Here is a 22,985-nt window from a genome sequence, read left to right on the forward strand (position 1 = left end):
ATTTTTATTGGTTTCTTTTGTTGATTTCTTGCTTTTCATTGATGACTTGCGCAAAATTTCTTGAAATGGAAACACACAGATTTTACCAACTGCTTAATAGTGTGTATTTTACAGACCTATATATATTAGCATACCAGGATTAGACTCAACCCTAGGGGTGTTCCTACCAGGGCAGGGCCTAGAGCCAGTATAGTTTTACCTACCAATAGCAATGAATGCTACTCCATTCCAGCCAATTTTGGCTCTCAAACTCTAACCCTGACCCTAACTGATCCCTAACCCTGACCGATATAAACAATTTTCACCTGTACGGATTAAATAATAAAAAATCTTCTTTCAACTGTATGAAGAAGTCAGCACCTATCAAAAGCAACTTTTTCAGGCCATTTTAACAGACCCAAACTTGCCCCCCCCCCTCCCCGCAATGTTGGGGTGTGTTCTGGCCAGGTTTTCGAAGACAGAAATCTAAAATTTTGTAGCCCGAAATTGTCAAACTGAATAAATTTAGAGTAATTAGCTAGTTATTTAAGACATTTTTTTTGGTTTTGGTTCTTTATGTCTATGTACCAAATTTTCACCTATTTCATTTCCCATAAGGGGAAATATTCGGCTCCTACATGTAGAGTCAAAAATGACTTATGTTATGAATTGTAATTATTCATTCAATCATCCAAATTCAATCATTCAAATTCAATCATTCAAGTAAAATGTTTGGCCTACAATATAAAAGAATTCAAATCAACCAAGATAACCCTTATTAAAACAATTTCCAAATCACTTCAAGATGTTAAAAACCCTGTATAAGGAGTACTTTAGGCGTACAAACTTTTGCTATTTTTGTGAATCTTGGCCTTTTTCGCAATTAAGTAAATGCATTTGAAAACTCTTAACAAGGTGACTTGCGAAAGTTTATGCATAGAAAAATTCTCTAAAAAGTTGAAAATCTATAAAGCTTCCAAATCAGAATCAAAATTAGTAATTGTTGCATTTTTATGCCTAAAAAGTGCCATTGAACTCATAGAATACCAGTTTTAGTCAAAATCAAGGAGCATTTACGTCACTTTAATTTAAGTCATTTTTTGTTGAAAATTTTCATTTTGATATCATCCAATCTGCGAAAGTTTATGCTCGCAAAAAGTATTTTTTCCTTGAATTCACGAAAGTAGATGTCGTAAATTTTGTGAATTTTCGACCTCAGGAAAGTTTCTACTCGTCAAAGTTTGTACGTCTAAAGTACTTTCTCATATCCGTACCCATCTTCAAATTTTAACAGGGTTTCTGAGGGATGAAGATTTAAGAAATGAATTCTTGTTACGTTTTCTCCTTCTCATCAACACTTTTATTTGCTTTCAGCTTTTAGCATAATAAGATAGAAAAGTAAAAAGAAAAGTGACATTTCAAAATATTAGAAGATGACGTCAATAAATGGGTAATGACATTTTTTTACATTTTGATTAATCTATAGCTCCATTCTATAGCATTTATTTGAAAATGGAAAGCCAGAACTCGACGTCAGATAAATTTATTGCTTTGATTCATTTGATGTTTTCTTTCTTCATTTTTCAGTGAGATTGACCAATATGGTTTTGAACGAGCAGAAGATTTTGATTATGAATCTTATGAGAAATTCATGGCAGAATATTTAAGTGTTTTGGCGCGGAGATTGGCAAAGTGGGAGAAAATGTTGAATGGAACAAATGATGTCAGCAGGTCCACTAAAGGTATATAAGAGAAAACATTTCTTCATAATTTCGGACAATTTGTTCCAAACTTGTTACTCTTATCAGTTATCATTATTCTTCCCTCGGATTCCCAACTCAGTGGGGGAAAAAGGCTTCTCCAATCTCAAAATTTTGCATAATTTACCAAAATTTCAATTTCAGAATATGTGCCAATTGCTGTGTAAAATTCAATTTCTAGTAGGGGGAATTTCTTAAATCTTCATCCCTCAGAAACCCTGTTAAAATTTGAAGATGGGTTTGTTCGTTTTTTTGAGGTTGCTTGATTTTTTTAGTCAAAGCACTTGTTATACATTTTAAACCTAAGGGGTAGGGGCATCAAAATAACTTGGGTGCCAATTTTTTTCAGACACTTTGGTGTGATTTTCGGACAAATATAACAGTCTCAGGCAAAAATCATAGGGTGAAAAATTAATGCAAATTTTAGTTTGAGAAAAAGGAGACCTGTTGTATATTTTTGGAAAGATCTCAAAAAATTAAGATTATTGATATATTGCGAGTATAAGTGATTTCTGTACAAACTCCCCCCTACTATTCCATCTAAGACGAATCTAAATGCTTTTTAACCATTGTCTTATAAAACTCTAATATCTTTCATTTAATATTTCAGTGAAAAGATATATCCGTAAAGGCATACCAAGTGAACATAGATGCGAGGTAAGATTATGTTTCGTTCGACAATTTACGATAATTTTGGATTTGTGATTTTATTGATGTGTTGAATCTAATTAAATTAAAAGTCAAAATCTTGTTGATGATTTTCCATTTGATCTGAAACAAAGTGCATCTTCTTTCGTTTTAATTCAAACTTCTGGTATCCTTCTGACTTGCCCTTTTTTTTAGATCTGGATGGCGACGTCTAAAGCACAAGAAATGAAAGACCAAAGCCCTAATAAATACAACCAGCTAGTTTCTGAACCTACTGCCGAACAAAAAGTCAAAGATTCAATAAAAATCGGTGGGTACTATTTAGTATTGATAGAATATGATAGAAGGCAACCTAAAGTCTGTCTCAATATAATTTACAGCGGAGACAAAAAAGGCTTTTACTTTTGATAGAATTCGAATTGGACAGCGGGTTTTGTGCTCGTTAAAAAGATAATCCGGAGTGGAATATTATCAAAAAAAAGAAAAGTTTTAAAAATGGAAAACCGAAGATGAAAAATGAAGAAGAAGAAAATCAACTTGTTATAGAATAATGCTATGATCTTAATTTTTATATCAGAAATTCTTTAATCTTAGAACATAATAAATGCAAAAAAATTCAAAAAATTTTCATTCAGTCAAAAATTACAGCTTAAAAACTGACTCACTTTAATAAGGGTTCGATGGTTTTTGAAGTCAATAAGTAATAAACTTTGGACTATATCTTTTGATAGAATAAATTTCTTTGAAAACTTTTTTTACATTAATGATGTTTTAAGATCAAAGAATCACTCGTGTCAAAATGATCATTATATCATAATTGTTAAGTTGATTTTCTTCTTCTTCATTTTCAATCTTCATTTTCCTATTTTCTTGAGTTTTTTCTTTATGATAATATTCCACTCCTGCTTGGCTTTTCAACAAGCATAAAACCGCTGTTTAAAATTTGAATTCCATCAAAAGTTATAGCGTTTTTTGTCTCCCGCTGAAAATGATATTGAGACAGAACTTAATAGCCATTTTTAGCTATTTTCATCTTAATGTTTAGGGCCTTGAGTACTGTATAATTGGAGCTCATGAATTGTTATAATAGTCAAGTGTTTTGAAAGATTCCTTTCTTTTGCAGATATACGTAGGACGTACCCTGAAAATGTATTCTTTAAAGAAATACAAGATGGATTACTAGACCCTTTAGCCAATGTATTGACCGCATTTGCAAGCTATAATACAAAAGTTGGATATTGTCAGGTAAGTTATAAATATTGATCATTGATCAATAACCACAATAATATAATCCGAAACAAAGAAATTAAAAACCTAAAAGTAAAAACACAAAATTCTCAATTTTTCAAAAATTTGAATAAATCAGGATTACAAAGATGATCAGAGAGTAGGCTTTTCCTGCTGAATCGGATAACTCCCTTAGTGTCCCTTTAGAATTTCTTGAATGAAGGAAGATATTTTTCAGGGGTTGAATTATATTGCTGGTATGTTACTTCTGATCACGAAAAATGAAGAAAATGCTTTCTGGCTGCTTGTCGAATTGGTCGAAAATATTGTCCCAGGTAACTATATGATTATAGTAGAGGGAAGCGAAACACTATAAACAATGGATAATTTTTTTATGTTTTTGTGACCTCTAAGGCTTTCACTTTTAAAGTTTCTAAATGATCAGATCAATCCAAGATTTTCATTCCACTTTCTCACTAAGATATCTGTATAATCTTCTAAGAAAATTTATGCATAATTATCTCAGTTGTCAACTTTGTTTTTCATTTCCTTCCTAGATTTTTATTCAACTCATATGTTGGGACTTCGAATAGAATGCAAAGTATTACAAAAGATGATAAAGTATGTATAGTGAATGAAAATTTAATTGTAATCTAGTAGTTTTTTCGGACTTTGGCTGCTTATGACTTAAATGAGATTAGAGAAATTTCCAGAGGGGATGAACTCTAAGAGATACAGTCATGACTACACATAATCTGATGGAATTAATTCGAAAAAGGCTCTTACCTTGAAATGTGGCTGCAAGTTGCCCTTGAATAGAAAGGTTTTGAACCCTTTTTGGGGCATTTTATGATGCAGTACCCTGCAAACAAAATTTCTAAATAAATTTCAAAATAAATTTCAACACTTATCTGAAAGATCATGAAATGTATATAACGAAAATGGGGTCGTTTTTGAAATATAAAAACTTCCTTCTAAAAATCTAATTCTATCTTACGTCTCTTTCTAATACCATTTTGTATAGGCTGTCATTTCTTGTCTCTGGGAATACCTTAAGTGAATTAAATTTCACAAATTAATTTTCGCGGTTTTCGCGAATATTGTCCGAAAATAACTCCTTGCGAAATATTTGAAATCCCAAAATGAGGCCAATTCGCGAAATGTCCACGTGAAAATTAATCCACTTAAGGTACCAATTTCAGAAATTTTCACCTTCTTGAAGCAATCTTGAATTTTTTCTCTTCGTTTTCAGTTTATTAGCTCCCGACCTGAGTCAACATTTTGCACAGAACAAAATAGACATGGAACTGTTAGCATCCAAATGGTTTGTTTGTCTTTTCACAGACGTCCTGCCAGTTGAGGTAGATTGATTGCGACTTTTAAGTTTTTTAGTTTCCCCCTCTTTTTTGCTTTCCCCCCAGAAAATTCTGATAATATGAGTCCCCCCCATATACCTATATAAATTTCTCAAATTTCAACCTGACACAAACGAAAAATTTTGCTGCAAAAGGTATACTAGACAAAATAGAACGAAAATGTATTGTTTACATTAAACATGCTTAGAAAAGCAGACTTAAAACAACAATGAAATGAAAAATTAAAATCCTAAATAACATCAAAACAACTTTAAAAAATACTGAATATAGGATCCTAAAATAAACACTCCCCCCCCCCACCAAATTTGCCAGCTATCGATGTTTTCCCCCTCTTCCCCCCCCCTTTACTATTCAAATTTTCATTCCCCCCTCACCCATCCAAAATTGGAAAATTGCCCCCCCCCCCCCTTTATAAGGGGGGGGGAGGACACTATGTAAATTGTACTTCCCTGAAAAAGATCGTTTTCTAGTCTAAGGGTTGAAGCTTTTTATAGTTAAAAAGGCTAGAAAAATCGTCCGAATATTATTTCACGTGACTTTTTCATGAAGCTCTAGATTTGTTCTATTTCCACGTGACTTGGGGGAATTAAGTGCTGTTTATTTTTGTTTATTTCAATCTACTGACTGACGCACACTGTAGACACAAACAGTCTATGTAAACAAGAATCAATTCAAATATTGATGTTTACTTTAGAAGCTTTTTAAAATCAGAATTTAGAAAGACTAACAACACCAGATTTAACAAATTCACGTAACTTTGGTTATCAACTAGTAAACCTCATTAAGATTGGAAGGTCTAAAACCTGTTTTTCTTGAAAATGGATCCCACGCACAACTCATTTCGTAGACCACAAAAATTATGTCATGGGATAAGAATCAAAAACTAATTGTCTACGCAAAAAATAAAATGTTTCGCCCTTATTTTACCCCTAAAACGGTATATTTAGAATTTACATACGATGAAAAAAGTTCCTTTGCAAATTAATGGGGGGCATGCTTGAAACAAGAAATTTAATTGACTTCGCCTTTTCTGTTTTTTAGCAGTAGTGTATGATGAAGGTTTCGTCCTTTAAATTTATACTACGTTGACCTTTTTATCTCTTTATTTTAGACACAACTTCGTGTTTGGGATTGCCTTTTTTATGAAGGCTCGAAAGTCATTCTGAGAGCTGCTTTAACGATCATCTTAATGAACAAAGAAAAATTTCTGGCGCAAACTGATTTCGCATTACTTTGTAATATATTTAAGGTATGAAATTATCATAATGATATTAATTTGTGAAAATTGCATTAGTCTTGAGAGCAAGATCTATATTTTATTGGTTTATTTTTTCACGTACTCATTCGTTGATTCATTCATTTTTTGGTTTTCTTTTCTGTTGTTCAGGAAATTATTCATGACGAAAATGCTCTAAACTGTCACAATTTTATGCAGGTATGATTAAGGAAATAACATCTTTTCTCACCATATACTTATATCTAAATTGTCTGAATGTTTAGAGTAAAAAAGTTAGGGGTAACCTTTTGAAGGCCTCGGATTTAAGTGTCATTCCAGGTCATTCTACTTCCAAACTTCCCAACCAGTGCCCCGGGAAAAATCCTTTTTACTTATTAAATCTGGGTTAAAACATGAATTTATTTCTCTATGTATTTTTTATTATATTTTTATCTTAAGATTCTTAATTTGACATTCGCAATTCTTTTTTTTTCAAAGTTATAACTGCTTATGCTTTCTTCAAATCTTCTTTCATTTTTCTTTTATTCACAGCAATGTTTCATCTTACCAAAATCCTTATCACGTGCAAAAATCCAAAAGCTACGCGAAGAAGCACGGCTAGAAATTGAAGCTGAAAAGAGATGATGAGGCGAGGCAGCTTGTTGATTGGAAATGGTGGTCGGGTTTGAGAGATTATTATAAAAGCCCTTTTTTATGAGCTGGCTCAGATGTATTCGTCAATCTAAAAAGAAACCTTAATTCTCTAAACTTCTTTGATGGAATGTAATGGACCTTGGAAGGTCTTGAAGTACCGAAACTTCAATTTATTATCAAAATTATTATCAACCATGATTACTAATACAGATAACTAATTATGATTATCATACCATGACATTTCTTTGGAATGTTTTTAAGATATTAAATTATTACTAATAACGTTTGAAAAATCTATTCATTCTTAATCACGATTAAGTTATTGCATTTTCTTTTAAAAGACATTCTCATTGATTTTGAATATAAAGTTCTTTTATCAAGATGTAGGTGTCTTTATTAAAATGTTTAAAATGTCAATGGCTGCCATAACGATACAGTCTATTTCTATCACTGTAATTTTTTCGCTTTGCCTGCGAGGAAATTGTCCAAATCTTATACCAGAGAATTTATAAATTCTATAATCATTTTAACGAGATAAATTTTATAATTTTTAACAATATAATTTCCATGTCAGTTTAGATTTCTTTTTATCATAACATTATTTTGTTCCTGTTTTTATACACTATTGCATAGTATTTTTGTTTATATGCGACTTTTTTTTTTGCTAAATTCATTTTTGTAAAATATTTCTTTCTATATTGTGTGTTTTGTCTTATTCACATCCATCTTACGTTCAAAAGACGTTTTGTAAGATTTGGGATGGCTGTAAAGCATCAACTAAAGTTTTTGCATCAATAAGTTATGTAATAAGTAAAAACTGCGTAATTCGAACAAGCTTTACATCAAGTGACTTACATCTCAATTACGCGATGATAGAAAATTAAAACAAAATTTTGTAGTCAAACCCCCTCCTATGAGTAATATTTACAAGTAATTTGCAAATTCAAAATTATTGTTTAGGGGTAAACTAAGAGCTTGCAGGACACTGCCTTCAGATACTGATAATTTTTAATTTAATTATATAATTAATGATAAAAAAGAGGAAACGGCTGCAAAAGATCTATTGGAATGTTGTAATCAAATATTACCTTGTGTCTCTAGTGCAATAACGCTCTATGAAAATAGCATCCAGGCTAATACCTTTTTTTATGAATATGAGCTGATGAACTAAATATTACGTATTTTTGAAGCCATATTTTGAATTTTAATTGTTATCACCCATTATTAGAAAATTATGGAAATTATTATGGCATAATTGTTTATTTTATTGGAGAGAAATTTTATTATTAATTATTGAAAATGTATTATGTATTATTGCTAGATCATGTTTTTTAATTACCCAATTAAAATTATAAACTCTGTTAAAATTCAATGCGAAATTACTCATTTCCCTTACAAATCAAACATTGACCAAGTAAGGATTCGCTGACACATTTACAATTATATGACTTTTATGTAAAACACCCCTTTTAATGTCAATGAGGGTTACTTTTTAGTACCGAGAGCAAAAAGATTGCTGAGTCAAATAAGTGCTGAGCGCATCTAATAAATCAAACTGGGCTTTAATACAATAAACTATTTCTTTACGTCAGCATTTTATCTAACTAATTAATGTTTCCTAAAAAGCTTCTAGAATATTCTAGAATAAATGCCATGATAGTGGGAGTCCGTTTGAGAGTGGTCTCTTTCTGTCAATCAATCGCGTTGATAATTGAAACCGTCCATCATTACGTAAAATGTCAGATAGCATGCTGAGATCAAAGAATTAAAATTTGTAAATTAAACACAGTACGATTGAGTTGAAAGAAATTTCTAGATCATGCTTGAAATATGTTTGAAAAATATATTAGATACCCCTTTCTGTTGAAATGTGGCATTTTTGATCAGCCATATAACATTTTTAAAACGATGCGGCTTTTCGTTTTCTAGGATAATCCCTTGCCTGAACATTTAAGATTTTAGAGGCTTGAATTTTTTAGAAATGTGAATTTTAAATTATAAGTCAATTAGTTTTTATCAAAAAGTTGCAGAAGTTCATTTACTTGCATCATGACTTGCATAATTTGCACAAACGTCAATTTTGAGAAAAATGTCATTCAGCAAAAAGCTAATTTTGAACCATATACAAAATAACAAGAACCATTTACAAAAGGATGTTTGCGGTCGGACTAAAAACTTTTTCTCAACTTGTCATTAAAATATTCGTGTTTGTTGACGTGCTTGTACACAACTACACATGCCAATGTTCAATTTCTTTCTTATGTTATATCCGCCCTCTCTAGCTGTGTGGAACTGCCTTTGTTTTATTTCATCAAAATGACACTCAAAAAGTACAAACAGCTAGCAAATGTATACCTGTACCTATTTATTTGAGGAAATAAATAGCTCCTTAGGCCAGGTAGTAGTAAGTAAAATGTTTTCCAACTAAATTTTTTTAACTTCAGTGGCCAGGCAGTTGATTTGAAAACACGTGTTGACACCTACAGCCATTGATTTTAATCAAAAGCTCCATGTGCTAGAGAGGAATTTTTAACGTTTCTCAAGCTTAGAGAAAGAAGGCTACTGACATCCATCAATCGATTCGTGCTCTTTATAGTGCTACCTGCGGTTCATTTTATCATGGATATTCTAAACTTTATTGGGAAAACCATCCTGATATATTCTCCTCAGTATTCTTAGGTTAGGAAGAAATCCAGCCTAAATTTAGCATGTAATATACGTCATGCTAGAATCCTAGAATTTATGGCATTTTTGTAGAAAACTTGCTAGCATTGCTGGGGAATTTCAGTCCCATTCAGGGTCACTTTTTTCACAAATTTCGAGTCCCACGTAGGGTCCATTTTTCGAAACTCAGCGGAGCACCCCCGTCGGTCGACAAGGGTAGTACCCCCCCCCCCCGCTCACAAAGAGCCCCCCAGACCACATCCCCTCCCATCCATGATCTCATCTTAGCAAATGAGCCGAATTTACTCCCTCTCGCTGGTAAGTTATGTAAAAATCTTTCTAGAATATTCTAGAACATTCCAAATCCATACATGATTTATGGCACAACCATTACACGTTCCCCTTCTCAATATTTACGCTTACGTAATCTTAAAAAGAGAGCTGAGAGCAAAATTGAAGAGCTGGCCCGGGGGCCTGTATGTTAATTAATAAAATTATGTTTGAGCTTTAAAAAGCTGTATTCTCAAACAAGACTAATTTGACGTACATTTTTGACTTTAGATTTTGAAAAGTTATATTTTTAATGACTTTTTAGATTAAAAAAGCTAAGAAAATGACCCCTAAAAGTTATAAGAAACCCCCGGAAAATTTGGTCATGCATAATTGATAATAACATCTCATCACGAGTTTCTCGAACTTTTTGCAAAAAATCCAATCGTTAAGGGAATTCGATATCACGTGATAGTCGCCTATATAAATCAAGTTGTAAACAAGAAAGTTACAAACAAGAAGAAATCTCCTGTGCTGCTTCTACAGTGATAGAACATACAAGAGTTTCTGAACTGACAGATCTTGTACAGTGTTGTAAATATATTTTTTATCAAAAACGAAAATAATACTTTTTTCAAACGTTCATTCAAGTATTTCTTACACACTTTACTTTTGAAACCTAAACCAAGATGTCTGCTATTCGTCAAAACTACGCTGAAGCAAGTGAAGCTGCTATCAACAAGCAAATCAACATGGAACTTTATGCCAGCTACGTTTACATGTCAATGGTAAGTTATTTTTTCTTTAAAGGAAACTTTCATTTAAAGCTGGCTATTAAGGTTTGCATGCCCATTATTGCCGGCAAAAAATATGTGGTAGCCAACAATGTCCTATTTTTGATTATTCACTTGTTTCTGGCTATGAATTTCTTCCATATAAATTTATCTCGAGCATAGCTCCTTCCTGTGTGCGCTGTGCCTAGGCAAATTTGAGTTTTGTGGGTCTTTTCATTTGATCCACATCTTTAATTTTGGATGATAAATTCTCGTGAAAATAGAAAGAACCATTTCTTAAATAAGTTTTTAATGTTTTCAGGCTTACCATTTCGACCGTGATGATGTTGCTTTGGAAGGCTTCCACAAATTCTTCAAGAAGTCCTCTGATGAAGAACGTGAGCACGCTGAGAAGGTATAACTCCAAAAGGTTACTTTCAAAATAGTTGCAGCCCTAAAAGAATTTGCCCCAGTTTTGAGCAAATTTGACATCTTTCAATTGAGTGGAAGGAAAACTTCCATAATTGTAAACAGAAATTTGGATGGTTATGGTGCAGTAGAGTAGCTAAATTTTTGCAAATCGACCCCTTACAGTGTGTTTCTCAAAAGTTTTTGGAAAATTTGAAATAGGGTGTTTGTACACCCTTCGTCTTTTACCCAGCAATATCTGGGAAGATTCTATGTATTTTTTTAAGAAAAGGGCAATAACTAATTTTTATTACCATCTTGCCAGATTCTACTTACAGTGATGAACCATGTGTATAAAGACATTTATTACTGTGCTGGTCTCTACTGAAAGTTGTACTTGTCTTTCAATTCTTTGTTGTTTATTTTATAGTTGATGCAATACCAAAACAAGAGAGGTGGACGAATTGTATTGCAAGACATCAAGGCCCCACAAGTCGAATGGGAAAGCCATGTCAAAGCTCTAGAAGATGCTCTTGCATTGGAAAGAAAAGTCAACGATTCTCTCCTTAAACTTCACGGTATTGCTGGAGAAAACAATGATGCCCACTTGTGCGATTTCTTGGAGGAGAACTACTTGGCCGAGCAAGTTGATGCCATCAATGAAATCGGCAAGCTCATTACCAATGCCAAGAGATGCGGAGATGGCTTGGGTATTTACCAATTTGACAAACTCACAATGCAATCATAATTTCGTTCAAATTCACCACAATGGAGTAAACTTTACAGATATTATACTCACTCAATAATTGTTATGCACACTTTTTAACCACTTGTAGTTTACAGGAATCTTGTAAATTTTAATTCACTATATCATAGTAATTGGGTAAGAAAAGACATGAATGTTGTCTGAAATTCTTTCGTCACTCTTCATACTCCACCGTGGCAAATTGGTCAAAAAATCCTGAAATTTTAATCTACCAAGTCTGATCCAAAAAAAAGTTGATAATAAGGGAATTTCAAGGCTGAAGTTCTATGAAAAATAAGGAATATCCAGGCTTTGAGCTAAGTTAAGCTTTTTATAACAAGAAACGTATATATCATAATAAAAACCCATTTCCCTTTAAAAATACAGGAACTGGATTTTCTATAGATACTTAAGAATATTTTCCTTTGAAAATACGGATTAATAGAAATATTTTGGGAATTTGCCTCTGAACAGGACAAATGTAAATCACTAAGGGTCAGTGACTCTTTTACAATATGTTAGTATTCTTGTAATAGCCGACTTGTGAGCTAACCAGGAAAGGTATGAACTTGAAATTTGACATGGATCTTTCCATCTATAATGCCTGCCAGCACCCAAAAAAATATAGCCTGAAACTTAGTAGAATTCCCAGCGGGGGGGGGGGGGTTAGGGTATAATTATGGCAAATTTAACCAGTTTCCCTTCCTTCTTCATGTCAGTATTGTATTTTTGAAGGAAAATATTTAGTAGTCCGTACTTTTGAAAAGGTGATTGAAGTTAAAACCTCGTTGCAAAGATTACTTTTTGTGCATCGATGCAAGCTTTTTGACGAAAATATTCTCAGAATTTGAAAATGAAGATGAAAGTCTTTTCAAATTCATTTAAATTCTAAATTTTCAAAAACTTATTTTGAGTATCACTGAAGATTATCAAATTTTGTTGCATCCTGTTGGAACAAAACTTACAGACCTTCAGAAAAGGTTTAAGTGAGTAATATTGATATTATTGATAAAAAGGGTTGAAAATAACCTATTTCCGAGGAGGTATTACTATATTTTTTTAACTCGAACAGGTACTGGGAATCTAAATTAGCTCGAGTATAAGTTTCAGGTCAATGACTAAGATTTACAAGGCATAGTTAACTGAAGGGGTCATAAAACGTGTTCAATGAGATCAACAACTTGAGACATTCGAGTTGTAGAGGTTCGACCTTTGTGGCTCGCACATACCCGTCACCTGTTTTGCCTAAAATACCTAATGACAATTAATGAGACTTTTTGGTTTTTCTGTATAAAACATATGTATGTTCAGCTTTTGGTACCTAAACGATGGCGCTATTGTTTAAGGACAATAGAATGCCTGAACTCTTTTCGACTAAAAGAAACTCGCTAATTTTCTTCGGCTTTGAGCTCTTTTTTAAATAGAGAGTATAAAAGAAAGCTTTTTATGATTGGTTTTGAGGCTTTCTTGTCTGGAGAGAGTTTTTGTGTGTAAGAAAGCAGAGAAATGAACGTCAAAGTGTGGCGTAACATTAAGCCCCATTAACAGAAACTTGGAATCATCATAACTTTTGATTGAATTATCGAAACTGGACGGAATTTTCGACGCAGCTTCCTCAATATAAAATGCCCCTACACGTTTTTTAAATATTTCCCTACTATAGGGGAATATTTATTAAAACGGCCTTTTTCCGTTTCTTCCATTTTCGATGTTAATGTTTTCTTTATTCGTGCTGCACATTATGACTAGGCTCTTCAGTCACGTGACTAAAAATCGTTGCGAAGATTTAGCGGGGAAAAAAATAGTATCCTTTGCAGGGGTTTTTACCAGCTTTTCATAAAACAAATGATTGTGTGTAAAGTTCAGGGGACTGCCTCTGTGTGCTGTATTTGTTGTTTTTCCCATAAGGAGAAGAAGAAGGGTGGAGAAAGAAGCTGAAACACATGGAAATCTAGAGAAGAAGGTGAGCATAAATTTCTTTCTGATTTCCATCATCTCAGTGCCCCATTTTTAGCCTTGATGCCAGATGCTAAAAAGAAAACTAGATCATAATATATGCTTTTACTCCCTGTTTACCTTTTTGTATGCTCCCCTCCCTTGTATCTTTTGTGCGCTCTCGGGGATCCTTTGGTACATTTTCCTTTTTGTACACTACCCATGGTCCTTTTTGAATGCTTTCAGGGTACCTTTTGTACGCTCTCCGTTGGTCCTTTTTGTGTGTTCCTGGGTACCTTTTTGTACGCTCCCTGTGTATCTTATTGTACGTTCCAGTGTATCTTATTGTGCAGTTCCCCGTATACATACGTACCCCATGTACCTTATTGTACATTCCCAGTGTACCTTATAGACCTTTTTTCAAAGAGGCCACCCTCTTGAATAATTATGTAGTCCAGCAGTAAAACAATGATAAAACCATGCATAATTATTACAATATGCATGATACAGTAATTATACATGGCTCTATCATTGTTTTTATGGCTGGACTACATAATTATTCAACAGGATGTCCTCTTTGAAAAAAGGTCTATTGTACGTTCCCAGTGTACCTTATTGTACGTTCCCAGTGTACCTTATTGTATGTTCCCCGTGAACCTTATTGTACCTTCCCAGTGTACCTTATTGTACGTTCCTCGTGTACCTTATTGTATGTTCCCCTTGTACCTTATTGTACGTTCCGCTTGTACCTTATAGACCTTTTTTCAAAGAGGACGTCCTGTTGAATAATTATGTACTCCAGCCATAAAAACAATGATAGAGCCATATGCATAATTACTGTATCATGCATATTGTAATAATTATGCATGGTTTTATCATTGTTTTTCTGCTGGACTACATAATTATTCAACAAGGTGGCCTCTTTGAAAAACGGTCTATTGTACGTTCCCCTTGTACCTTATTGTGCGTTCCCTGTGAACCTTATTGTATGTTCCCCGTAAACCTTATTGTATGTTTCCCGTCAACCTTATTGTATGTTCCCAGTGTACCTTATTTTACGTACCCTGTGATCCTTTTTGTACGTTCCCGTAAACTTCTTTAATGGCTCAGTATATATGCATGGCAAACATAGCTCAAACCATCAAGCAGAGTCTCACTTTTTTAAAGTCTTTTTTTTTGGGAGATTTCAGTGAATGACCACACATTTGGCATTGATTACTGTAAAGAGATTGGTACAAAATTTTGAATTTTTCTTTCCTTTCACATTCAGGTGCCAGGATTACAAATTCAACAAAGTTTGACGACCTCTAAAGCTGACAATACAATGTAACTTGCTGGCAATGATGTAATGATAATGTTGCACATAATGAGAATATGAACAAAGATTAACATTCTTGCAATAATTGAACCAAGAAACTCTATTGTTCCAAGATGTGATTTAATGATCAATGATACAAATGTCATGGAGTTTAGTTTATCAAGACACAAATTTCACAAAAAAGTTTGCTGGAAAGTGTTGTAAATATTTAGCAATACTGTAACTAAATGTGACAATTTCAAGGTTGACAATTTGGTATATTATCACATGAATACTAATGTAACAGATGTTGTGCACTGGAAATCTAAATCTGTAAAGAAGGAGATCCATTTTTAAGTAACTTTTTATTTGTGAATGATATAATATGGTGCTTTAAAATATTGATGACAAGGAAGTTTTTCATATGAAACTAATGTGTACAACATATTTCGATATCTCCCAAATTCATATTGCCATATTTCCATATTAGTCCCTTAGTAGACAGTCTCAAGATATTTTGGCACTTTCTTACTCAGATGAGTCTTAGAAGAATATCAACTTGTAAATCTAAGATTTTATTTCCTAAATGAAGGTAAAAACCAATATTAGTTGAATAAAATACATTTATTTTTGTGTTAAAATGCGGTTATCATTTGCATGCAATTTTTTAACAAGTTTTTAGACTTATATCATCTGTGAACATGTCTATGAAATAACGACAATTTTTAGCAGGAATATGGTTGTATTTTGTTTTGCATCGGATATTTTGCTTAATATAAAGGCTTTAATAAATCTAAGTTACTAAGTTGGGGCTTTAGGATAATCTGTGGGGTTCGACTGCGACTACAATCTATGCTCTGAGCTATTGGAGGAAATATTTAACCACATCTTTGTGGCTCTTGTTTTTTTATAAGGAACACGTTTATAAGGAACTCGAGGCTGAAAATGGTTCAAAAAATAAGGAATTGTTAAGGAACTGCTCAGGCTGAGAATAAGTGGATTTGAAAATAATGTACCTTATTGGGACTAATTTGACCAAATTTTGATCTTTCAAGGGGCAAAAAGTTCAAAATTTCCTATGTAGTAAGGAACTCGATAAGGAACTTTGAGACTGAAATTCTCTGTAAAAATAAGGAACTCCAGGCTCAGAGCAAAGTTAAGGTTCCTTATAAAAAAAAAACGTGTACTCATTCACATTATACTAGGGGCCTACTTGGTTCAACAAGTCATTTAAATCAATCTGATAAATGTGACGAAAGCTGCAGTGAACAGTGAACATCTAAAGCGACCGCCTCGGATATACTTTCCCAGAGAATAACGAACAGGTTTAAGGCATTCTAACGAACAGATTTAGGTGAAATTTCCCGGGGGTTTACTTAGGCAAAATGGATGCAAACCATAAGGGTACACGCTTTTATTTATAAGAACAAACTATATAAGAACATAAGGCTTCGAGGCCCAAAAATTTAAGAACATTCTAAGAACATTCTAAGGCTTTGGAGACTTAAAAACATGCATTTTCTTAAGAAATTACATCAAAATGCTCAAAAAATGCTGAAAATAAGAACATTTTAAGAACATTTTTAGGCTTAAAATCTAAAAAACTAAGAACATCCGAAGGCTTCGAAATTTTTTGACGTTCTTATAAAAAAAAACGTGTACCTTTTTTCAGGCCTCGCAAGTCTCTCAGAGGGGTAAAATATCATGAGTTAGTCTCTAAAAGGGTCCCAAAATCACGAAAATCGAAAATTTTTCTCTAAAAAGGACACGATTTCCAGAAATTTTGACCAAAATTTGGTGAAAATCAAACCGAAATTTGGAAAAAATCATCAAAATTTTGTCTCTCAAAGGGTCGATTTTCGGCTCGGACACCCGTCACCTCGTAAACCTAGTACCCCCTGGTGAAATTCCAACATCTATCCCATGTCCACTTTGGACAAATCCAACTTTGTGTTAAATATTTTTTCGTCTGAAGTTTCAGCGAAAATGAGCTTTTCAACCTTTTGACTTTAACAACGAATTAGGTTTCTTGATTGAATTTCCTTCTGATCGTTTTAAGCTTATTGGGCTGACCTTCCAGCGCAGCTGGTTTTTTTATCCTTATTTGGGATTACGTTTAAAAAATTAGTTTTCATTAGATTACTTCAAATCAAATTATTTATTTCCCTTGTTATTTCGTTATTTCCTTCTACCACCTCTACTGCAATGATTCGTGAGGAAATTTCGGCCGAGGAATTCAAAGGTGCCAAAAATTGAAAACAAACCTTGGAAACTGTGACACTCCTTGAACTTACTTGGCCAACTTTATTCACACAAAGTTAGTTTGGGTCAGTCATCGGATTTGGTTCTATCAAAAGCCCGAAAGCCGATTGCTTGGGTTTAAACTATGCAATATAGTCTCTATGACAAATCACCCGATCAATTAATATTATAGAAGTATATTTTTCAGGTCTATTGACCTCTATGAAACAATCTAATTTAAATTTACAGTTTATCAATAAAACGGTCTTTTTACATATTTTCTTAAAGTAGAGCTTAGCCCGAGGGCTACCTCTCACTTTCCATACGCAGCATTCATCCTTCTCATTCTTCGTTTTCTCTTTAGCTTTCTCATGCCATTCTTTAATGGTTTCGCATCCTTTCTTAGAGAAGTCATCTGTTACACTGAAATTTTGTTCGTTTAGCTTACGGACTGAGGCCATAATTCTTTTCTTGTCTTCTTCATTGCCCAACGTTACTTTCAATGGCCGCCATCTTTTCGTCTTGAACATATCATCCTTTCGAGCAACCAATGAATGTAACAAGGGTGTACTTTTGATAGAGCCCCGGGTGGAGGGTACTTAGGCAAATGGAGTGTACGGTATGTACCTTTTTTGGATTTCCAAAGTCCCGCTACTAAGGGTCGGAAAAATCAGAAAATCAAATTTCGGTCCCAGCACTAAGGGTAGGAGAAATAGGAAAATTTCAACCTTTTACCCCCAGAAAGATCGAAATTTGGTCAAAATTGGTCAAATTTGTCCCTGTAAGGAGGGTCGTAAAATTCACAAAATTTTCCTTTTTTTTCTCCTTTTTAGTCCCGGTAAGGGTCCAAGGGTCAAAAGTCGGGAGGCATCCCCCCGTCAGCTCGCAACCCTAAGTACCCCCCCCCCCGCGGGGATAGAGCGCACTGCACAAGGGTCTACTTTTATCTGGATACACTATACACTAAGGGTGGTTGCTTGGCGCGGATGGCGGTGGTATGTCTACCTTTTATCATTTTATTCAATGAAGTCAATTCATCATATTTTACGAGTAAAAGGCGCTTCATCGTCAAAAAGCACATGTTCATCCGAAAACGCGTTTTATTTTCCAAAAGCGCGGTTTCATAGAAACTCTCAGCACTGTCTAGACGCGTTTTGTATCATCCACATAATCATGATGTCATTACCTTGTGTTTTTCGACATCATTGATTGGTAAATTTCTAATTTCTTTTGTTTTTATGCACTCTATTTCGGAGGAGTTTACAAAATTTAAATTTGATCATCTCAGCTGATTCTCAGCGTTCTCAGGCTGTCAGGTTTTGTTCTGTTATGTTTTGGTTGTTTGCTTGATGGATATTTTTTTGCAAATGTTCTTTATGGAACCTTATATTTCACCAGTTTGTCTTCATTTTTACTTATAGCTCTTTGATAAAGGGATCATTTGGGTTTTGAGTTAAACTTATTTTGTATTTGAAATATCTTGTTATTATAGTTTTGGTCATAATATATGAAAAATGCTGGAAATGGCTGTCAAGAGCGATTACAATCTACGAAATAGGCGAGCGAAAAGGAGGTTATGGCCGATCCAGCCCAAAGATCAAGAAGATACGAGGAGAGATATTCAAAAACAATATAAGAAAACTCAGAAAGAGTTTACTGAAAAGTACAATTTTGATTTCGAAACCACAAAGCCCCTTGAGGGGAAATACAAATGGGTCCCAGCTTTGGAGTCACCTATAGCCTCCCCATCGTGTTTAATGATTACAGACAGTGAAGAAACTTGTTGCTCGTTGAGTCTTTCAGAGAACAATGAACTGCAGTTCAGTCATGTTCACAACACGAAATCAACAAAGAACAAACCATTACATAAAAACCAATCTTGTACAAAAGGAAAAGTTTTGAAAGTCAAAAATAAAGTGAATAAAAGAAGTGTTAGCAATAAACCACCAGCATCCACCTTCAATAATAGAAAGCTTCAAAGATCATCTTTCACATATTCTTTACGTAATAAAACATCTACCTCAGCAAGTAAGTAGGGTGTATTTTGATAGATTGAGATAAAACCCCGGGGGGTACTAGGTTTGCGAGGTGACGGGTATGTCCGAGCCGAAAATCGACCCTTTGAGAGACAAAATTTTGGTGATTTTGGGACCCTTTGAGAGACTTTTTCCTAAATTTTGGTCCATTTTTTCCAAATTTTGGTTTGATTGTCACCAAATTTTCGAAAAATCGTTACCCTTTGAGAGAGAAATTTGAGAGATTTTTGAGGAATGAAAAAAGGTACCCTTATGGCTCGCACATACCCAGCACCCATTTTGCCTAAGTCCCCCCCCCCCCCCGGGGATAAAACAAAACTTTTGCTTAATACAGTAAAAGTTTAAATTTAGCCACATTGGATTGTTTCTCTTAAAATTTGATGAATTTGTTGTCAGGCTAGATCAAACGCTATCGGATAATTACGTTTCAATTGTCACACAATCGAATCTCAATCAAACAGCTAATTCTGGGTAAAATTACGCTCAGTCGGGTTTAACCCCAGCATACTGAGACCACAGAGTATACTAAGACCTCTTAATATACTATAAGATATTTCACTTGTAATATAGGGTGTAGTGTACTATATACATATAGTGTACTATACCGCCGTGAGATCAGGTAATTTGCATCAGTGGAGGCTAACATGCATAGCCCTCAAATGAATGACCTGTCTGGTCATTAAAATACAAAGTTAAATCAAAACAAAAATGGTAGAGTAGAGCTGCGAGTGGAGCTGCGAGTGGAGCTGCGTAGTTAATTTGTTTCGAAATTTTGCTGCTTTGATTGGTCATTCATTTGATGGATATGCAAGTTTCCCTCCACTGATGCAAGTTACCCAACTTCACAGTAAGAAGTTGTAGTATGCAAGATTGTAGAGATTGTTGTCTTAGTATGCTAAGAGTGTGACGATTTTCTCTGTAACAAAGACTTTGTGGAAGTTAATCTAGAAGTGTATTTAATTCAGAATTACCTCCAATTTTCAATCATACACAGGTTCTTTCCACAAATGATTTTAATTTTTACTGCAGTATGAGATACATTAAGGGGGAAGAAATTTTGGCAAATTTGGTAAATTGCCTAAAAATTTTGCCAAATTCAGCAAAATTTCTTCAAATTTAATGATGGAATTAGATAAGGTTGGTTTAATGTCGACATCCCTCTTCAAATTTTTCATTGTTGAGGGGCCCTTGAAAGGTTATGTATAATCTTAAGCATTTTTATCTGTTGATTTATCAAGATTTAGGTGCCCCTCAATCAGATAATTGAGCCCAACTGTCAAACTACAAAACTTTTTTAATCAAAACTAACAGGACAAATTCTGTGAAAATACTGGAGGGTCTTGTCCATTGAGTTTAAAGCCCGAAGGGCTAGAGTAGAATCTCTAACCTTTCTCAGGCAAGAAAAAGTGAAGCCTTAAAAAAGGCGCCGTATTTTTGACGACAGATTGAATCTAGCAATTCCTTTGTTTACGGTTGATATTTTTTTCGAAATTTAGCGGTAAATTTTAGTTTCAATCTGCCATTTGTGTAAAAACCAGGTGAGCCGCTCAAGGCCGCACAACTTTGGTAGGATTTGTTGGCTTCAAATCCCACCAAGGAGATTCGATTCTAGCCCTTATACTTATTGGTCTTTTCTAGAAAAATTTTGGAACAATTTCAAAGTAGAATTTTTTAAAAAATCTTCTAGATCAGATCTTACAGTCTATGGTGTAATGTTACATAAAGTATATTATGCTTCATAGGTTTTTGAGCCATAATTTATTGTAACTGCCTGTGGTACCCTTAAAAATTTTCCAAATAGCAATTATTTTGTTCAACATTACGATACATTGTGCGCATGTGCTTCTTTTGTTTGAAATAATAATGATAACAAAGAAGATAACAGCCATGTGCCTAATAAATGGTCTCGATTCTTTTCCAAACCCCTTGTACCTCAATAGTCTTTTTGGAGAACATGACAGCCTTTTGAATAACTAATTACTCCAGCAGAAAATTCTTTTCAATGATAATGTCATGTTATTGATTTGTCTTTCACAACACAACAGTTACCTAAGGACAATATAATTTATCCTGTTTGTACTGGCTGAGGGAAAGTAATATTTTGGATATTCGCATTCTCCCAAACAACAATAGGACCTCACTCTTTATTATTAATTGGAAAATAGATCGTTTTAGCTGCGAAAAGAATAACCCTCTCTTTTACTCTAAAACGCCTGATATCAGACTGTATATTTACATTTTCTCTTATTTCAGAGGTACATTTTCCAACCCTCCTGCAATCAGAACTCTCTTTATTGAATTTCAATAAAAAATTGTGACCCTTCTCTTATTTCAAATCAAGTTTATTAGACACCTGAAATACTTGACTGAGCAATAATTTTATTTTCAATTCCTTTTTTTAAACACATTTAATTTTTGTTTTTATTTCAGTCCTGGTTAGCTGAGCTTTTGAAGATTGTTGTTCGTTCTGCCTGCCAATCTCCTATGTTGTGGTACTACTTTTGCACATACAGATAAAGTATCCTTTTCATTCCTTTTTTTTAATTTTGTAAAAAAGATATCGCTTATGAAAGTAGTTTTTTGGAATATTATGAATTTCAGATGTGTAGTTGTGTATATAAGATGATATTTGCTAGTTAGGGTGAAATTATACAAATTTCTGTTAAAAGCCTGTCAAATCTAAACTATGCAATGCCTCTTTAGTCCGAATTTTCGAACAGAGCTGAAGGCAACAGCGGGATGTCAGGGGAAGGGCAACTGGTCCCCCCCCCCCAATGGCTAAGAATTCAGCTCTGTTCGAAAATTCGATTTGACAGGCTTTTAACAGAAATTTGAATTTTTTCTAAGAAGACAAGAGGTGTCTTTGTTGCTAATTTTGGTGCATCTTACCTATTTATAGCTGCTTTTTAGCCTAAAGGTAAAAATGTTAAAAGTAGATAGATTAAAACATTCAACTCAAACGTTTTGTTGCAAGTGAAGGAAAACTGAAAAACTGAAATTGTTGTTTTATTTTGATATATCTTTTCTGTTTTTGTTTTTGTATAATTATATATTCGTAACTCAAGAAATTGTATAGTACACTCCGAATAATAACTTGACAGTCTTAGTAACTTAGACGCTTTTTTTCTTGGTTCCTTGATAGGGATCTTCTTTTTCTGCATGTCGTGCCTTTTAGATTTTAAATCTAAAACTTGACCCTATTGCGATCATACTGCATCTATGTATTTTTTTCACACTTTTATCACGATTGAGTGGAGCATCAAGCAGTAAGTCCAAGAACTTAAAATAATTTGCCTAAGTAAGTCTTAAGTAAATACTCTCGGGTACCTAATAGCCTTCTCCCCTGCTATTTAATTTTTCGAAAATTTTCCTCCCAGGATATTCTTATTCCAAACCCCGTGCTTATTAAGTTTTGAGATTTTTTCCAAACCCCCTCCCCCTGCTTATTCCAACCCCCACCCGGCTATTACGTACCCGAGAGTATTTTAATGTCGATAGATTTGACATTTTAACTACAGAAATACGCCTTCTCGTGCGCATCGTTTACCCTTAGTTATTTTTTGTTGAAAGTCTTTATATTTTTACTGTAAATATCTATAAAATCTTTATCAAACTACCTTTGTAAATATCCCGCCTTACAGATATATCTTTATTTTTATCTTTATTACCTTTTTGTTTTGTTTTATATCGATTTTTTGCGTAGGGATTTGTATTTCGTTGTATGAAATTTTGATAACGAAATTGAACATAAAAATG

General features: G+C 33.8%; 2 protein-coding genes across 2 annotated transcripts; both read left to right on the forward strand.

Annotated features, from left to right (window-relative positions):
• Positions 1–1,351: 1,351 nt before the first annotated feature.
• Positions 1,352–8,227, forward strand: LOC136817331 (growth hormone-regulated TBC protein 1-A-like). The gene is made up of 11 exons (XM_067073678.1): positions 1,352–1,429; positions 1,567–1,721; positions 2,350–2,396; positions 2,583–2,697; positions 3,511–3,632; positions 3,853–3,949; positions 4,172–4,235; positions 4,867–4,975; positions 6,102–6,239; positions 6,378–6,425; positions 6,759–8,227. Exons 1-11 carry the CDS (start codon positions 1,413–1,415, stop codon positions 6,849–6,851), a joined length of 1,005 nt encoding a protein of 334 aa, XP_066929779.1. The 5' UTR covers positions 1,352–1,412; the 3' UTR covers positions 6,852–8,227.
• A 2,013-nt stretch (positions 8,228–10,240) lies between these two features.
• LOC136817332 (soma ferritin-like) lies at positions 10,241–11,887 on the forward strand. Its single transcript, XM_067073679.1, has 3 exons — positions 10,241–10,582; positions 10,890–10,982; positions 11,406–11,887. Exons 1-3 carry the CDS (start codon positions 10,484–10,486, stop codon positions 11,721–11,723), a joined length of 510 nt encoding a protein of 169 aa, XP_066929780.1. The 5' UTR covers positions 10,241–10,483; the 3' UTR covers positions 11,724–11,887.
• Positions 11,888–22,985: the final 11,098 nt, after the last annotated feature.

Source organism: Clytia hemisphaerica, unplaced genomic scaffold (assembly GCF_902728285.1).
Source record: "Clytia hemisphaerica strain Z4C2 unplaced genomic scaffold, Clytia hemisphaerica genome assembly, whole genome shotgun sequence".
Lineage (NCBI taxonomy): Eukaryota > Metazoa > Cnidaria > Hydrozoa > Leptothecata > Clytiidae > Clytia > Clytia hemisphaerica.

What these genes read in the sequence shown, in the direction of transcription:
- LOC136817331 (XM_067073678.1), top strand. An exon ending in CAAAGATTCAATAAAAATCG is followed by an intron (nt 2,698 to 3,510) that starts GTGGGTACTATT and finishes TTTCTTTTGCAG; the next exon opens with ATATACGTAGGACGTACCCT. An exon ending in GTATTACAAAAGATGATAAA is followed by an intron (nt 4,236 to 4,866) that starts GTATGTATAGTG and finishes CTTCGTTTTCAG; the next exon opens with TTTATTAGCTCCCGACCTGA.
- LOC136817332 (XM_067073679.1), top strand. Translation starts at nt 10,484, where the DNA reads ATGTCTGCTATTCGTCAAAACTACGCTGAAGCAAGTGAAGCTGCTATC. An exon ending in GCTACGTTTACATGTCAATG is followed by an intron (nt 10,583 to 10,889) that starts GTAAGTTATTTT and finishes TAATGTTTTCAG; the next exon opens with GCTTACCATTTCGACCGTGA. An exon ending in AACGTGAGCACGCTGAGAAG is followed by an intron (nt 10,983 to 11,405) that starts GTATAACTCCAA and finishes TTTATTTTATAG; the next exon opens with TTGATGCAATACCAAAACAA.